The sequence below is a fragment of the Trachemys scripta genome, chromosome 18 (assembly GCF_013100865.1).
Source record: "Trachemys scripta elegans isolate TJP31775 chromosome 18, CAS_Tse_1.0, whole genome shotgun sequence".
Taxonomy (NCBI): Eukaryota; Metazoa; Chordata; order Testudines; family Emydidae; genus Trachemys; species Trachemys scripta.
In genome coordinates, this window is record NC_048315.1 from 9,080,026 (window position 1) to 9,096,620 (window position 16,595).

At 38.0% G+C, this 16,595-nt stretch overlaps 1 protein-coding gene across 3 annotated transcripts in view; it reads right to left on the reverse strand.

The window, feature by feature from the left end:
• NF1 (neurofibromin 1) overlaps positions 1-16,595 on the reverse strand; it is a 169,183-nt gene that overhangs the window by 125,754 nt on the left and 26,834 nt on the right. For all 3 annotated transcript variants that reach the window (XM_034752562.1, XM_034752561.1, XM_034752563.1), the window contains exons 8-14: positions 15,673-15,830; positions 11,526-11,699; positions 10,757-10,879; positions 10,381-10,455; positions 7,699-7,830; positions 3,772-3,906; positions 2,402-2,515 (exon numbers count right to left, since the gene is read on the reverse strand). In XM_034752562.1, coding sequence (XP_034608453.1) covers positions 2,402-2,515; positions 3,772-3,906; positions 7,699-7,830; positions 10,381-10,455; positions 10,757-10,879; positions 11,526-11,699; positions 15,673-15,830 — 911 coding nt within the window. The remainder of the gene's footprint in view (positions 1-2,401; positions 2,516-3,771; positions 3,907-7,698; positions 7,831-10,380; positions 10,456-10,756; positions 10,880-11,525; positions 11,700-15,672; positions 15,831-16,595) is intronic.

A 16,595-nucleotide genomic window follows, 5' to 3' on the forward strand; every position in this document is an offset into this window, starting at 1 on the left:
ATTATGAATTTTAAATATGCATATTCACACCAGAAACTTGAAAGAATAGAAATGTACTATGTTACCTATGTGCCCAATCAAAAGTGACAGCTCACATAGCAAATACTCACAAATGAGCTGAACCCTAATAATTTCTTCTGGAAAATATTTGGCAAATAAATGCAAGAAAAATCATAAAGTCACAGACAATTAGCAAGCAGAAAAAGTAAAATTGCTGGTTACAAGTTATTCACCCAAATACAGTTATGGCAAGCTCTCAAGAGCAAGGGAAATTTAAATTCAAAACTGCCACTTCATCAGTAATTCTATTTGGGTATTGTGGCAAATGAGATGCTTCATGTAAGATCACCTACTGTTTGAAGACCCCTGCTAAAACGACCAAAAAAATGTAATACTTTGGTGTTTAAAAAAAAAAAACCAACAACAATAGAATAAGCAGCTCTACCTCAAATTCCTAACTATCAATCTAACAAATTCCATGAAAGCAGCGATTTTAAGAGCTGTGGTGGCAAAATAATACCATTGAAAGTGACATTTCCATCAGCTAGGGCAGATCCCCACACACTTGTGTAGCAACTTTTAATGATTTTCAGAATAGTTCGTAACAGGAACCACTTTGAAATAACTAAACTAGAAGAAAAAAAGACGGTAAGTGGGTTAAAGATTGAGGACATAAAACAGACCAGATTCTCAGCTAGTGTAAATTGCTGGTACTCCATTCAAAACAGAGCTACCTCGGCTTACTCCAGATCAAAGTCTGGCCCAGCATGCCTAAACTAACTAACATAACTAATGGCAAATCAAATCCTTCATCTAATACAACACTCTACATTAATAGGATGGGTTTGGCAGTTTTTTGTTATATTTAAAAGTGTCCAAAACACTTTCAGGTCAGTCAGGGTACGCTTATTTAAAAAGATACCACTGTATTCTGGGCCAAAACAACATATCCAGAATACTGATACTATAACATTTGGAGTGATTATCGTTGATGGAAATGCTGCAATGCAAGCCACAGAATTTAGCTACAAAGATTCAGTGAAGCAGTAAAAGCAACACACTGAAGAATATTTTAGACAGCCTTTCCTTCAATATTTGAAAGTTTTCCCCCCTTGAAGTGTAGAAGATAGAAGTCTTAGGGTAGGTCTACACTTACCTCCGGGTCTGGTGGTAAGCAATCGATCTTCTGGGATCGATTTATCGCGTCTTGTCTAGACGCGATAAATCGATCCCGGAAGTGCTCGCCGTCAACGCCGGTACTCCAGCTCAGCGAGATGAGTACGCGGCATCGACGGGGGAGCCTGCCTGCCGCGTCTGGACCCGCGGTAAGTTCGAACTAAGGGACTTCGAATTCAGCTACGTTATTAAAGTAGCTGAATTTGCGTACCTTAGTTCGAAGTGCGGGGTTAGTGTAGACCAGGCCTTAAACACAGTGCCTCAAATCACAGTAAACCCAGGACAATTTAATCACTTGTAATTTAATTGGGACATAGAATCTTTCCTTCTCACCTACCAAAAGAAATGGACATCTCCTATTTTCAATAGATTTTAAATCAGTTATACATGTCTACCATCGTGAAAACATATGAACGTACCAAACTGAACGGCAACTTACTCAGCAGCCTTACGTTAGCAACATGGCCCGGAAGGCTTGGAAATCAGAAGCAATCTTGGTGTTTTGCCTGCTGGACTACTGAAGCTCATTTACCTTAAGTGTGGTGCACTGTAATTACGGATTTTAACAGCCTTAGAAGTACTTGCCTGCTTATATGTCCCCTCCACACTTGTTGATTCAGAAAGCAACAATCATTGGCCATGGTCCCCAACGTAAAATGAATGTTTATCTCAGCCAGTCAGAAAGAACTGGGGCAGACAGGCAGACTGTTAGTGGAAGGTTTTTAACAATGCTCTCTACAATGTAGTGGAAGATCCATAAAACCCCTTCTGAAATAGATTTGGCTAAGGCCAGCTTCAGTGAGGAACAAATCTCTCAGTGACATGGGAGGACCACAGAAGACAATAATTCCCTATTACACCTTTGAAATCTTTCCTTAAATAGGCCTCTGCTGTATCGCAAACTTGCAATTGAACATACTTTTAGAAAAATGCATCAATACAGAGCAAATGCTAAGGGCTCGTCTACACAGCAAGTTCCTGAGGACATTGCTACAGTCAAAGTCCTGGAGTGCTGTACCAATGTTTACACGGCCGAGCTCCAAGCTGGTGCGCTGCAAATTCACACCTTTGCTTGCAGTGTGGTAACTTGCCATGTAGACAAGCTCTAACATTCAACTTTGGAAACAAATTGATCAATACTTAAAAGCTTTTACACAAAAAGCCTGATATGCTTGGCACAATTCACACGCTAATCACCCTGTGTGTAGAAGAACACTTCCCTTACCTCCATGGCTTCTTGGGCTATTTCTGGCATGTTGGACTGTGGAACAAGTTGTACAAGTCCAGTAATTAATTCAGCAGTGCTACTCTGTGTCTCAGGCCCTTGCTTCCTTGGATTCTAAACAGTAAAAGGGAAAAAATGGTTCAAAAAGCAACATTGTTCCGAAATGGGCCCTGTTTTATCTGCTCTTAAAATGCGGACCCCTTCAGCATCCTGGCCAACAGAACTAAATTAACCGCAGGCAGACTTCAGGTGACTACTTTCACAGATCCTCCTACAAGTAAAGAGGGCTTGGGGTTGTTGGATTTTTTTTTTTTTTAAATAAACTTTTTTGGGGGGAGGGGGCGGGGGGAAGATAGTCCTTGAATGTCTCACTTTTTTGGGGCAATCTAGAAAAAAAAATTCAAACTGAAGAGTAAACAAAACAGACAAAAGAAAATTTCACAACTCCCACTATAAGATTCAGATTATAATAAAATGATTATTATTTGGCAACATTGTACATCCAGTTTTATTTTCAAGATGTACATTTAACATAATTGCAAACAATTTTTGATGCTTGAGTTAGAGTTGATTTCCATATTATGATTTGCAGAATCCCAGAAAAATTATTTGAAAGGAACCTTACGGAATACCCATTATGACATCAATTTACAAAATAAGCATATATTAGTAAGTTGATACTTAGTAAGTAAGTCCTCTCTTTTTCATGTCTCCCTTATGATTCTTTGGTGCCTTTCCCTTAGTCTTTCAACATCTCTTCTATCATGTTTTTACAAGTTGGGTTTTAATTAATTTCTCTCTAGTATTTTTTTTATTTTTCTGCTCAAGATTTTTATCCTAATTCTTTTTCCGGTTCATATTTTCTTTCCCAAACCATTTCCCCTCTATTCAGGGTTATGGGCTTTATACTCTGTCACTCTAATCTGGTGCTCTCTAGAACCAAAGAACTTCATGCCCTGCAGTTTCGCTATCCTGTTTTCTCATTCTCATCACAATGATCAGCAACTAAGATGACTGTCTGGGATTGTCCCAATGCACTGTCCAGGTTCACCACATCACTGATAAGCAAAAGAAATGCAGTGGGCCTGGTGTTTATATAATGGACATCAGGAAAGCTGCCTTTACAAATTGTCTTTATTGGATGAAAGGGGAAGAGAGAAAAGTAGTATCCTAGAGCTAAACATTCTGGGTTTGAATTTTTATTTTTTACCAATGTTATTATTTTGTTTTTGGTATTTATACTTTAGTGACTTTAATTTCGTAGGATTATTTATATTCTGACTTCATATTTAATAAAAAGCTAAAATGCTTTTTCTATACTTTTTTTTTAACACCAAGATTTCACTAATTCAAAAGTAACATTTACTTACATACAGCAAGAGCTTTGGATCAGCATGTAACAGTTTTACCATGGATAACAGCAAAAACTTATAACTTCTGGTTTCCAAGTCTGTAGGTTTTTCTTTAAATTTAAGGCTTGTCATTTTCTCTTTAAATGTAAGACTCTAAGGAAAAAATATTACAGCATTTGTCAATGAAGTACTACATATAGTGGGTTGATAATGGAACATTTTAAAAAGCTTATTACTTTTATAATCAATGCATGAAAGGGAACAGGTATCATATGGCTAACAATTGTATATGCAATTCAGTAAAGTATAAATATAACTTTTTTGTACTTTAACCTTTTATTTATTAAAAATATAGTTTGTTTAAAAATATGTTATCATTTTTATTAAAATTATACAAAAGGAAAAAAGAATTTCATCTGTCAATGAATTGCCCACAAAAGGTTTTCTGAAAGTGGGGAAAAACCTATGAACAAAATTATTCCAATACTAAGAAAATCAGATATAGCTACTACTAAGAAATTATAGCGTGTTATTTATTTTATCCCTCAAGCAACAACAAAAATCAATACACTTATGCTGGCACAGGAATCGGTGGATTTACTTTAACTTCAACATCTGGGGGTTTTAATACGTTAAAATGTTTAAAACCGAATTAGTTTAAATCACATAATGTTAATGTGCTGTTTTTCTATATTAATATAAATGACAATACTTTAAGGCAAGAACTCACTCTTCTCACATTTTAAGCAGCAGCTGTGTTACTCTATTTTTATGTAATGGATCTCTGCAAAATGTGTCTTGCAGTTTTCACAAGGTGCTGAATCATTAGTAAAATACAGAGGTCTGGTCTATACTACACAGTTAGGTCAACATATGGCAGCTTATGTTGACCTAGTTATGTCAGTGTACACACTAGCCTTTTCCCAACAATGCAAGTGCCCTACTACACTGACATAACTCTACCTCCATGAGAGGCTTAGGTCAGTGTAGTTAGGGCGACGCAGTGTCTGTGTAGACACTGCATTCCTTACATCAGCTGTTGAGTGTCTTGTCAATTTCACGGCTCTGCTGCAGCTATTAAATTGACAAGGAAGCCTGGCTCCAGGCTCCCCAAGGGGGCCTGCTGCCAAGTCTCTGCTCCAAGCCAGGCTGCTACCTGGGGTCCCAGATCTCTGCTGCCCCCCTGGGTTTTGGCTCTACACTCCCTGCTCAGAGCCCGGCTGCACTGAGGCTCTCAGCTGGGAGCCCAGCTGCCGCCTGGGCTGTCAGTTCCCTGCCAGGAACATGGCAGCTGACTAGACTCCGGGCACTGATTTCCCCACCGGAGGTGAGAAGCCCGGGGAACAGCTGGGCTCCCGGCCGGGAACTGCATGAAGCTGAGATCCCTGGCTCTCAGTCCCCCACACTGCCCCTCTTCAGTTGGTGGAAGTGCTCTGGTGAGGATGCGCACCAACAGAAGGAGAGTAGTGGGGACATCATAGGTTGACTTAAGATTGTAGTATAGACATGCCCATATAGTACTCTAACACAGGCTAAAGTCAGAGAAAGTTAGCTTCATTTGAAGAGGAATGGTGAAATAGTACTCATACAATATTCAACTTCCTCATCTGCATGGAAGGAGATTTTAATGCCTCTATTCATACAAGCTCACCAGGGGAACCGTTATGCAATTCAGATATGAAAAAAATCTAAACTAGGTGAGAGTCCACCACCTTTATAAGTGAGTGTGACCATCTGTCCCGAGATATGGCCTATGCACCTTCACACAAATGGACACACAGAGAATTATAGTTATCTTTTATTAACTATGTAAAGTAACACTACTGGACAGAGGACGCTCTCAGAAGCTATTTGACATCTGCCAAGGATTTTCTTCAGTAAAACTAAGAAAAATGTTAATCCTGGTTCAGTGTCCTTGATCAAAGGGGGAATTACCCTCCACATCTGACAAATATCTGGATGTTGCTAAATATGAGAGCTTAAAAATTAGTCTAATTTACAAAACGTATGCCCTCATCTTGCAAAACTTACAAATATGCGTAACTTTAAGTATGTGAATGGCTCCCATTGCATATTGGCTGTGCTTTTTCAATCTCGTTATAAACAATATTTTGACTAAACTATAAACCGTTCGGGACAGAGACCTTTTTGTTCTGTGCTTGTATAGTGCCTAGCACAATGAAATGCCACGGTTCCTGGGTGCTACTACAATGCTATTTTTTGTCCAATATAATCTGTAATTAGCATCTAATTTTGCTTACTTTTTAAGTCTGTGAAAATAGCAATATTGAAATGATGGTGTTTCAAGTTTTACAATTTATTTTATTGAGTTTTATATACATGAGGGACTCAACAATAGCACTGAACACAGTATTCTTTTAAAAAATTAATGAATTTATTACTGGGAAGATATCTTTCAAGCAGTAACACTGAAGTTGCAAGCTTTTTATTTTAACTTTTTGATCTACGGATTCATACCCCGGAACAAAAAGTAGTCTCAAAGGTTACAAGCCTATTTAATTCTTTTCAAGTATGGTTTTGTGTAATTACAAATTTGAGACTTTATAATCCCAAACTATTTTGCTAAAAAAAAATTCACTTAAAGATGCACAATAAAATCTCATACTTAAAGCATTTGACAAAGTGACAACTGTACTGCCAGAGAAAACTGTATATGATCAGTTTGTCACGATTAAGGAAACTCTGAAAAGAAAAGCATGGCAGAAAGGAAGCCGTTTGGTTTATCTGATCTGTGAAATGATTTATTTACTTCATATAACCTATAAGTGAAGACATGCTACATATTCCATCTGAAATGAAGTGATGTGACTACAATGGTAACTATACACAGAAAAGTCAAAGAAATTGAAGGCTTTTCTGCGGTAGTTACAATGGGTCATACTTACAGCAACAGAGGCCCACTGCCATGCAAAACAGTGACTGGTTGGCATCTGATCATGTGAGCGACAGCAGCCAATAAGAACAGAAAATAAGAAGCAGAAGACAAAGCACCACCAATCAATCTCAGAGTTGCCAAGTACAATACCCTTGCTATATTCTCAACAGATGAATATACACAGATATAAAAACTGAGTTAAACAATTCTACAACATTCAACTAAATCTGCCCAAATCCTTTTCTTTTAAACAAAAATACTGAATTATTAGGAATATTTCAGCTGCATGTATAGCTTTAGGCCTTCTGCTAAGTAAATATCTGAGACACTGAAAACTACATCTTTGCAATTCAGAAAAGAAACAAGTTAACTTTGCACAATATAGAAAGTCCTAAACTGAAAGTTCAAAATGAGCAGAACTACTTCAAGAGACATTTGGATATCATACTACAGACTAATCTGTAATTTACTGAAGATTTTTATATAAATATGATCAAAGCAGTTTTCATTTCATAATGCTTGCAAATCTTTACCATTTCTGCGCTGTCACTAAGACCAAACAGCCAACATGCTTAAGACAGAGTAAGTAAAACAAGTGAAAAGCATTTCAGATCAAAAACTCCTGCTCATCATCAATGCAGAAATGCAGCAGTTACTGAAATTTATTCTGCTGTATGCAGCAGAGGGTAGAATTATTCTGATTATGAAAAAAAAGGCCAAGTATTGCCTTCACTAATAGGCCTGGATATAGCAAGACACCTTAAAAGAACAGTCAGACTGTATTACAGAAAGTAGATTATTTCTATCTTGTCCATCTGAGAGCAGCATAAAAGCTAAGAAACAAGATCACTAATTAACTCAGTAAGAATACTTTGTGAATACACAGAATACTGCAAGGTTTACAGAGCATGTAAGGCTCTCTGTTGCTTTAGGGATTGCTACATTTTTCCTCCATCTTCCAGACTAACATTGATGAATAAAACAGCAGGAATGGAATGGAGACAAAATGCAAAGGACAGAAATTGTTAAATCACAGACCCAAGTCTTACCGGTGTCATACGAATTGCTGGATGCGACCCACAACTCTGCACAGCTTTTTGAAGTGTTTCACTGAACATGCTGCGGAGTTCCACCGAGTGACAGTACACAGCATCAATCTTGGGCCACCAGTCTACTTCAGACTAGGAAGAAAATACAGTGGTACTTAAAAAGTACAAGGTGGAACGGTGGTTCCATTTTTAAAAAATATCTTTTTCAAGTTTAAATAGCCACACCTTTTCACACGGCAAATAAAACTGGGATGATGGACTTGAGGAAAAAGAGGGAAGGGTATTAAACTATTCTGAAGAAGGTAAATGTTTTGCACAAATTTGAAGCAAGTTGTGTCGACTCCCCCGTCTAACGGTATGATTCATAATACTTGCATAGGTTTTATTTCACACCATACTCCAGTTTAGTTGTTTATTTTAGCTTCCACCTTTTACGACCTGCCACCCAATATGAAAACGGGTAACTATTAAAAAAAGTGACTGCGAGTGAGTTCAGTCTAGAAGAAATGATGCATGACTGACTAAAGTAAATGCTCAGTTCCCTAGAAACTGTAACATACTGCAAGTAAAAAAAATCTTTTGGGATCATAAATGGTTAATACTGTCTATAAAGCTTCATTACAAAGCGTATTAAATGTACTGCTGAAAAAGCATTTATTTTGTGTTTGTACAAGAATTGCAGCAATAAAAATGTACACCATATTAACAAATAAAGTAAAACTATTCTTAGTTACTTCATAATATTTCCTCCATATACACCAATTGATTGATGTTCCGAGAACACATGAAAGGGAGTTAATAGACATCAACCAAAACCAGGATACAATTTACACTGAAACCTATAGCTGCTGGGATGTCAAAGAAAAATGTCTTTATTTCGCTTACTGTTCTGTCTTGGAACTGTAAAAAGCTTCCTATAGTGAGATCACCCTAAACACTATGGAAACCACTGCAGAAATCTAAAGCAGCAGGTCATACAAATCACAATCTATTTAAACAAAACAAAAGACAAAACAGACTACTTGCTGTCATAATTGGTTTTTTAGTCAATATGTACTATAAGATCAATGTCATTTAGACTGACGTTGGAGAAGTTAGTAACAGATTACAAAAGCAAGCCAAATTAAAGAAGTTGCTACTTAAAGTCCAGTTTAAGACATGATTATTCGAAATGAGGTATGCATTACTATTCGAAGGGAGAAGAGTTTTCATAACAAAGATTTCATTAGCTCGGAATGAGGTTTTTGTTTTTTTACTCCAAGTTTTCTGTTTTCTTTTGCCAGAAGGGGTTAAATTAAGACCCTTTTCCCTACTGGTTTTGGGCTTCATCAAAAACGACTTCCATACTCGCAATATTAGCAAACACGCAGTCACTTTTATCGAAGACAAGTGGGCATGGAGAGTTATGCTTTAGCATGAAAGACCAAAAGGCTCAAACTCAGCCTGAGAGCAGTGCAAAGTCCATATATGAACAAACTGCATATTCTATTAGACAACAAAAATTAAGCAGCAATTGTTATCAAAAAGGTCAAAAGTTAATTTTATAAATGTTTTAAAATGAAAATCAAATTTCATGTTTCAGTGAAAGGCACTAGTTACAGAAGCTTTGTGTTAAAAGCTCTTCCCATAGTTAGTGCAAAACTACAAGAGCAGAACCCACAGGGTTTGGTGCAGGCTACTGCATTAGCAGAAACCTGTGGTGCTCCAAGTTACACAGTGCAATGTGGTTTAAATATTTTTAAATCTATCTGGATTATGGGTTTATTCTCTGTTCTAGAATTTTTACTTTTTTTAAAAAGTAATGCCTGTCCTGTCTTCTTACCCCACACCAAGAAAAGATAATAGGGGTAAGCCTTGCCCATCTGTTCATTGAATCTGTTATCTCTCATTTTACACTTAGATTATAAACTGTTTTGGGCAGGGACCACCTACTTTGCATGTGGGTACAGCTCTTGCCATAGTGGGGCCATTTCCATGACAAGGACACCTAGGGCACTGGCATAATACCACCAATACCACCTAGCACGTATGTAGCGCTTTACAAAGGAGGTACACATCATTATCACCATTTTATGGATGAGAAAACTGAGGCACAGAGAAGTCACGTGATTTGCCCCAGGTCACCTAGTAGCTGAGCTGAGAACGGAACCCAGATCTGTCGAGTCCCAGTCCATTGCTCCATCCACTAGGCAATACTGCCTCCCATAATACAAATATGGAATCCGAAGTCCTCCTCCCCTAAATGACCAATGTCAATACACTGGAAAGAGCAAGAGGGGTTAGAGCAGTGAAGGAACTGCTGCCATGCAACTATGGTGATTAGAATCTCAGCCTATTTTGAAGCCTGATAAGTGGCTAATGAGCAAGCTTGTTATGCAACAGGAAAATAGCACTTTGTATTAAAAACAATAAAATAAACAGGCTTTTTCATCCTCACATTTCAGCACATTAAATTTGTACTGAGATGCAGACTTGTAACTCAGTGAGCCCAACTGGTCAAACAAAGAGACCTGAATCCATTGTCCATAAATGGGCAAATCCTGATGTTTGTGCTAGAACTAGTACTATGAGCACAGTGCGCAAGATTTAGTCTGCTGCTTAAAATTCTAGTCAAATGACTATTTCAATTCCTAAATAAAATCACTAACCACCTCTAGGCTAATTAAATCTTTTAAAACTTACATTTGTGATTATTCGCTGGAGTGAGTTTACCAGCACATAATGAAACGTTGATGGGGAATTCTGTGCCAAGCAGATCTAGAAGAAAAACATTAATATAAAAGCCATTTGGGAAAACTGTTATTCTTTAACATCTCTCAAGATCAGATTAAACAAAGCACCAACGCCCTTTTAGTAAATTAAAAAAGCGTCAATACAAGCAGTATCAGAACAGCAGAAATAGATTGATACAAAATACTCAACACAAAGAATTTCTGACAAATATTAAGTAGTTTGAAATTATTTATGAATTTCTGGCTGCCACTAGCACACCCTTGATATCTGACAAGTCATAAATAGCATCAGGAGACACTACTTGTCCATAAAATCATGGCCTCACCTTAAGGTATGGGTTGTTCTGAGGGTTTATGCGAAAGCAGGAAACTAAGCAGTCTATCATAAGGTCTACATCTGCATTCTGATTGCCTCTTGAGAAAGGTTTACACGGATTAAACAGCAAGGTCTACACAAAAATTCAGATAAAAATGTTATTTCAGTTTGCTTGTAATATATGACTAATTTGTTAAAAATCAGAGAGTAGGCCACTCTAAACGTTACAATTTTAAAAATCTGCTAACATTTGTTATTTCTGAAACCACTTAAATAATACGTAACCTTTAAAAAAAAGGCAATTTTTATAGATTTAATAGAGACAAGAAAATTCAGACGCTATCCTTGCTTTTTAATTCACCAATATAGTCTCAAAAGCTTGGTTGATTACATGTTGCAACACCAGGAGCTAAAGTGTATTCGGAAAAAGCAAGAAGTGGTTTGGGCATTACATGGGGGGCTGTAAGTGGGTAAATGTTGCATGAAGAGAATATAAAATTCCTTAGTGCTATTTAAGCCAAAAGGCATTCAGCAGAAACAAAATGTAGGAAGTCAAGAGACAGTGTGGGATTTGAGAGAAGGAAAGTAAGGAGTGAATGAAGAATACCAGAGCTGCAATACTGGTGTAATTATAATACTAGAACATGCACAGCTTGCTTACAAAAATGCTACCAAAGATACTCCATGACACTGGAGTAAAACACAAATTCAAATGCATTTTCTCATCAGATCTAGGAAATGACAAAATGATTTTCAGACTCGTCTCTCTTCCTCTTTACCTTAAGATCATCAACCATGGACTGCACTAGAAGGAAAATGACAGAATTATCTTCCCAGTTGATGTAGGTGGATGCTTTGCACAGTTTAACACAAGCAATAGCAGCACTTTCAGTCAGCTGTCTGCTCCCACTATGGCTTGCAAGTGCTTTCCTGAGGTTGTCCAGAAACAGTTTCTGCAGAATTCAAATATAACAACCAAAAAAGAAAAGAAAAGAAATAGTTATAGCCGATGTTTTAGGAGCTGTGGACAGAGCTTTTATATGTTTAAATACCAAAAAAAAAAAAATGGAAAAATTGGTGTATCGGTTTAGAAAAGTATATTTTATTCATTACACACTCACTTTGGACCATTCACATTTGTGTGACGATACCATGATATAATCAGCTTGGCAATGGCCAAGTTGGATGCTCCAAGCCTTGCTTATTTTTAATTGTAGCCAAGTCAAATTCTATCTGTGTTACACATCTTCATTTGCAAACCAAGCTTTTCGGGTACAAAATATATTGGAAAGACAGAACAGGTCGTGCCGGTAGGGGAGTGGCACTGTACGTGAACGAAAGTGTAGAATCCAATGAAGTAAAAACTTAAATGAACCAAACTGTACCATAGAACCTCTCTGGATAGTAATTCCATGCTCGAATAATAAGAATATAGCATAGGGATATATTACCAATCACCTGATAAGGATGGCAATAGTGACTGTGAAATGCTCAGGGAGATTAGAGAGGCTATTAAAATTAAAAACTCAATAAGGGGGAGGATTTCAACTATCCCTGTATTGACTGGGTACATATCACCTCAGGAAAGGATGCAGACGTAATGTTTCTTGACACCTTAAATGACTGCTTCTTGGAGCAGCTAGTCCTGGAACCCACAGGAGGAGAGGCAATTCTTGATTTAGTCCTAAGTGGATCACAGGATCAGGTCCAAGAGGTGCATACAGCCGGACCACTTGGTAATAGTGACCATAATAGAATTACATTTAACATCCCTGTGTTGTGGGGAAAACCCCACTGCGGCCCAACACTGTAGCATTTAATTTCAGAAAGGGGAACTACACAAAAATTAGGAGGTTAGTTAAACAGAAATTAAAAGGTAGAGCACCAAAAGAAAAATCCCTGCAAGCTGCATGGAAACTTTTTAAAGACACCATAATAAGAGGCTCAACGTAAATGTATACCCCAAATTAAAAAACACAGTAAGAGAACCAAAAAAGAGCCACCATGGCTAAACAACAAAGTAAGCGAAGCAGTGAGAGGCAAAAAGGCATCCTTTAAAAAGTGGAGGTTAAATCCTAGTGAGGAAAATAGAAAGGAGCATAAACTCTGGCAAATGAAGTGTAAAAATATAATAGGAAGGCCAAAAAAAGAATCTGAAGAACAGCTAGCCAAAGACTCAAAAAGTAGAAGCAAAAATTTTTTTAAGTACATCAGAAGCAGGAAGCCTGCTAAACAACCAGTGAGGCCACCAGACGATCGAGATGTTAAAGGAGCACTCAAGAACGATAAGGCCATTACAGAGAAACTAAATGAATTCTTTGCATCGGTCTTCACGGTTGAGGATGTGAGGGAGATTCCCAAACCTGAGCCATTCTTTTTAGGTGACAAATCTGAGGAATTGTCCCAGATTGAGGTGTCATTAGAGGAGGTTTTGGAATAAATTAACAAAATAATCAGTATTAAGTCACCAGGACCAGATGGTATTTACCCAAGTGTTCTAAAGGAACTCAAATGTGAAACTGCAGGACTACTAACTGTAGTCTGTAACCTATCATTTAAATGAGCTTTTGTAACAAATGACTGGAGGATAGCTAATGTGACGCCAATTTTTAAAAAGGGCTTTTGGAAATTACAGGCCGGTAAGCCTCACTTCAGTACCGGGCAAACTGGTTGAAACTATAGTAAAGAACACATAGATTAACATAATTGTTGGGGGAGAGTCAACATGGTTTTTGTAAAGGGAAATCATGTCTCAAAAATCTACTAGAATTCTTTGAGGGGGTCAACAAGCATGTGGACAAGGGGGATCCACTGGATATCACATATTTAGATTTTCAGAAAGCCTTTAACAAGGTCCCTCACCAATGTCTCTTAAGCAAAGTAAGCCATCATGGGATAAGAGGGAAGGTCCTCTCATGGACTGGAAACTGGTTAAAAGAGAGGAAACATTGGCCTGGTCCACAGTAACCTCTCACTTCGAACTAAGATACGCAACTTCAGCTACATGAATAACGTAGCTGAAGTCGAAGTACTTTAGTTCGAACTTACCACGGGTCCAGACGCGGCAGGCAGGCTCCCGCGTCGACTCTGCGTACTTCTCTCGTGGAGCAGGAGTATCGGCGTCGACGGCGAGCACTTCCGGGATCGATTTATCGCGTCTAGACAAGACACGATAAATCGAACCCAGAAGATCGATTGCTTACCGCCGGACCCAGAGGTAAGTATAGACATACCCAAAGGGTAGGAATAAATGGTAGGTTTCAGAATGGACACAGGTAAATAGTGGTGTCCCCCAGAGATCTATACTGGGCCCAGTCCTATTCAACATATTCATAAATGATCTGGAAAAAGGGGTAAACAGTGAGGTGGCAAAATTTGCAGATGACACAAAACTACTTAAGATAGTTAAGTCCCAAGCAGACTGAGAAGAGCTATAAAAGGATCTCTCAAAACTGGGTGACTAGGCAACAAATTGGCAGATGAAATTCAATGTCGATAAACGTAAAGTAATGCATATTGGAAAACATAATCCTAACTATACATATAAAATGATGGGGTCTAAATTAGCTGTTACCATTTAAGAAAGATCTTGGAGTCATTGCGGATAGTTCTCTCAAAACATCCGCTCGATGTGCAGCAGCAGTCAAAAAAGCTAACAGAATGTTGGGAATCATTAAGAAAGGGATAGATAAGACAGAAAATATCATATTGCCTCTTTATAAATCCATGGTATGTCCACATCTTGAATACTGCGTGCAGATGTGGTCGCCCCATCTCAAAAAAGATACATTGAAATTGGAAAAGGTTCAGAAAAGAGCAACAAAAATGATTAGGGGTATGGAACATCTGCCATGTGAGGAGAGATTGGAATAAGACTGGGACTTTTCAGCTTGGAAAAGAGACGACTAAGGGGGGATATGATAGAGGTCTATAAAATCATGACTGGTGTGGAAAAAGTATATAAGGAAGTGTTATTTACTCCTTCTCATAACATAAGAACTAGAGGGGTCACCAAATGAAATTAAAAGGCAGCAGGTTTAAAACAAACAAAAGTAAGTATTTTTGTCACACAGCGCACAGTCAACCTGTGGAACGCCTTGCTAGAGGATGTTGTGAAGGCCAAGACTATAACAAGGTTCAAAAAAAGAACTAAATATATTCATGGAGGATAGGTCCATCAATGATTATTAGCCAGGATGGGCAGGAATGGTGTCCCTGGCCTCTGTTTGCCAGAAGCTGGGAATGAGTGACAGAGGATGGATCACTTGATGATTACCTGTTCTGTTCATTCCCTTTGGGGCACCTGGCATTGGCCACTGTTGGAAGACCGGATACTGGGCTAGATGGACCTTTGGTCTGACCCAGTATGACCATTCTTATGTTCTTATTTCCACACATTGCAAAAAAACAAAACAAAAAACAAAAAAACCCACCACCCACAAAGTTCAGTTCAGATTAGCAGTAATGTAAAACTTGATTAAGGGACTTGGGGAGGAATAGCAGGATTCAAAACTCTAGGACAGTTCTTTACTCTCAAGCCCAGCAGGGGCTGTAAGTGCTGAGGTGGCAATTTGTTCACCACCAACAGGAGTGAATGACTCACAGTGTTGCACAAACCCTCTTTTTTAGCTCCAGGAATTGAATTGTCAGGAGTAGCTATACAACCCTCATCAAGCAGGATATATGCCATTATACAAAGCTCTGCTGGTAGGGAAAGTAAAGGGCTAGGTGAGAGCTCCGAGAAGCCTGAATAATAGAAAAAACAGGGATTTAATAGGGGGTTTAAATGTGTTTTTTTTTTTTAAATAGAAGCAGAGTAGGCTTATATCAGAGAGTATAGAGTTTTAAAACAATATGGGACATGCCAAGACAAACACCCTATTGAATTCAGACTTGTATTCACTATGACATTTTAGCTTTCTTCACCTTGTTTATTTTGGTTTCCTCCACCACATCCTTGGCTATATCTTGAATGATTTCTGGACACAGGACAAGAAGAATGATTTGCAGTGGCCAAACTGCTGCTTTACGTTTCGTGCTTTCGGCAAACCCATCCACCAAGTCAAACAACTTCTCTGCACAATCTACATCATAAAACAACCAAATGACTACGGAAGAAACACTGAGGGAAAAAGTGTTTAAATATCCTGTTATGTTTAGCTCATAATCCTAGTTTGCAAAGAGCATTACTCAAAAGAAAAAGCACTGGTTCAATAAAGAAGAAATACACCTCTACCTCAATATAACGCTGTCCTCAAGAGCCAAAAAAAATCTTACTGCATTATAGGTGAAACCGTGTTATATCGAACTTGCTTTGATCCACCGGAGTGCGCAGCCCTGCCCCCCCGGAGCACTGCTTTACCACGTTATATCCGAATTCGTGTTACATCGGGGTAGAGGTGTATGAGCAAGACAGCCACAAACATAATTAATTCACTAGAATTGACTACTACAGAGCATTCTAGAAATACATATGATCTGTGGATGAAGACTTATGTCAGAGCTAGGTATTATTGTCTGCAGAAAGAAATAGGAAATCTTTAGTAAAAGGCGAAAGATTTATATGATCTGAAGAGAAACCAGAGTATAAGGGGGATTTAAAACATCTAAAAGGGGAAAAAATGTTGATCAAAAATACTATTCTATGAAATACTGTAATTGACGTGTACAAATGACAATTTGCTTTAACTATTTTCCATATTTTTTAAAATCAATGACATTCATTCTTTTTCCAGCTAACCAACTCACTAGATAGTAGCTGAAGGTTTAAACTGTGAAAAACCTTCCAGAATTCTGGTTTGCAGATGACACTAAAATATGCATGTACAAGTAACAGACATTTCAGCCTA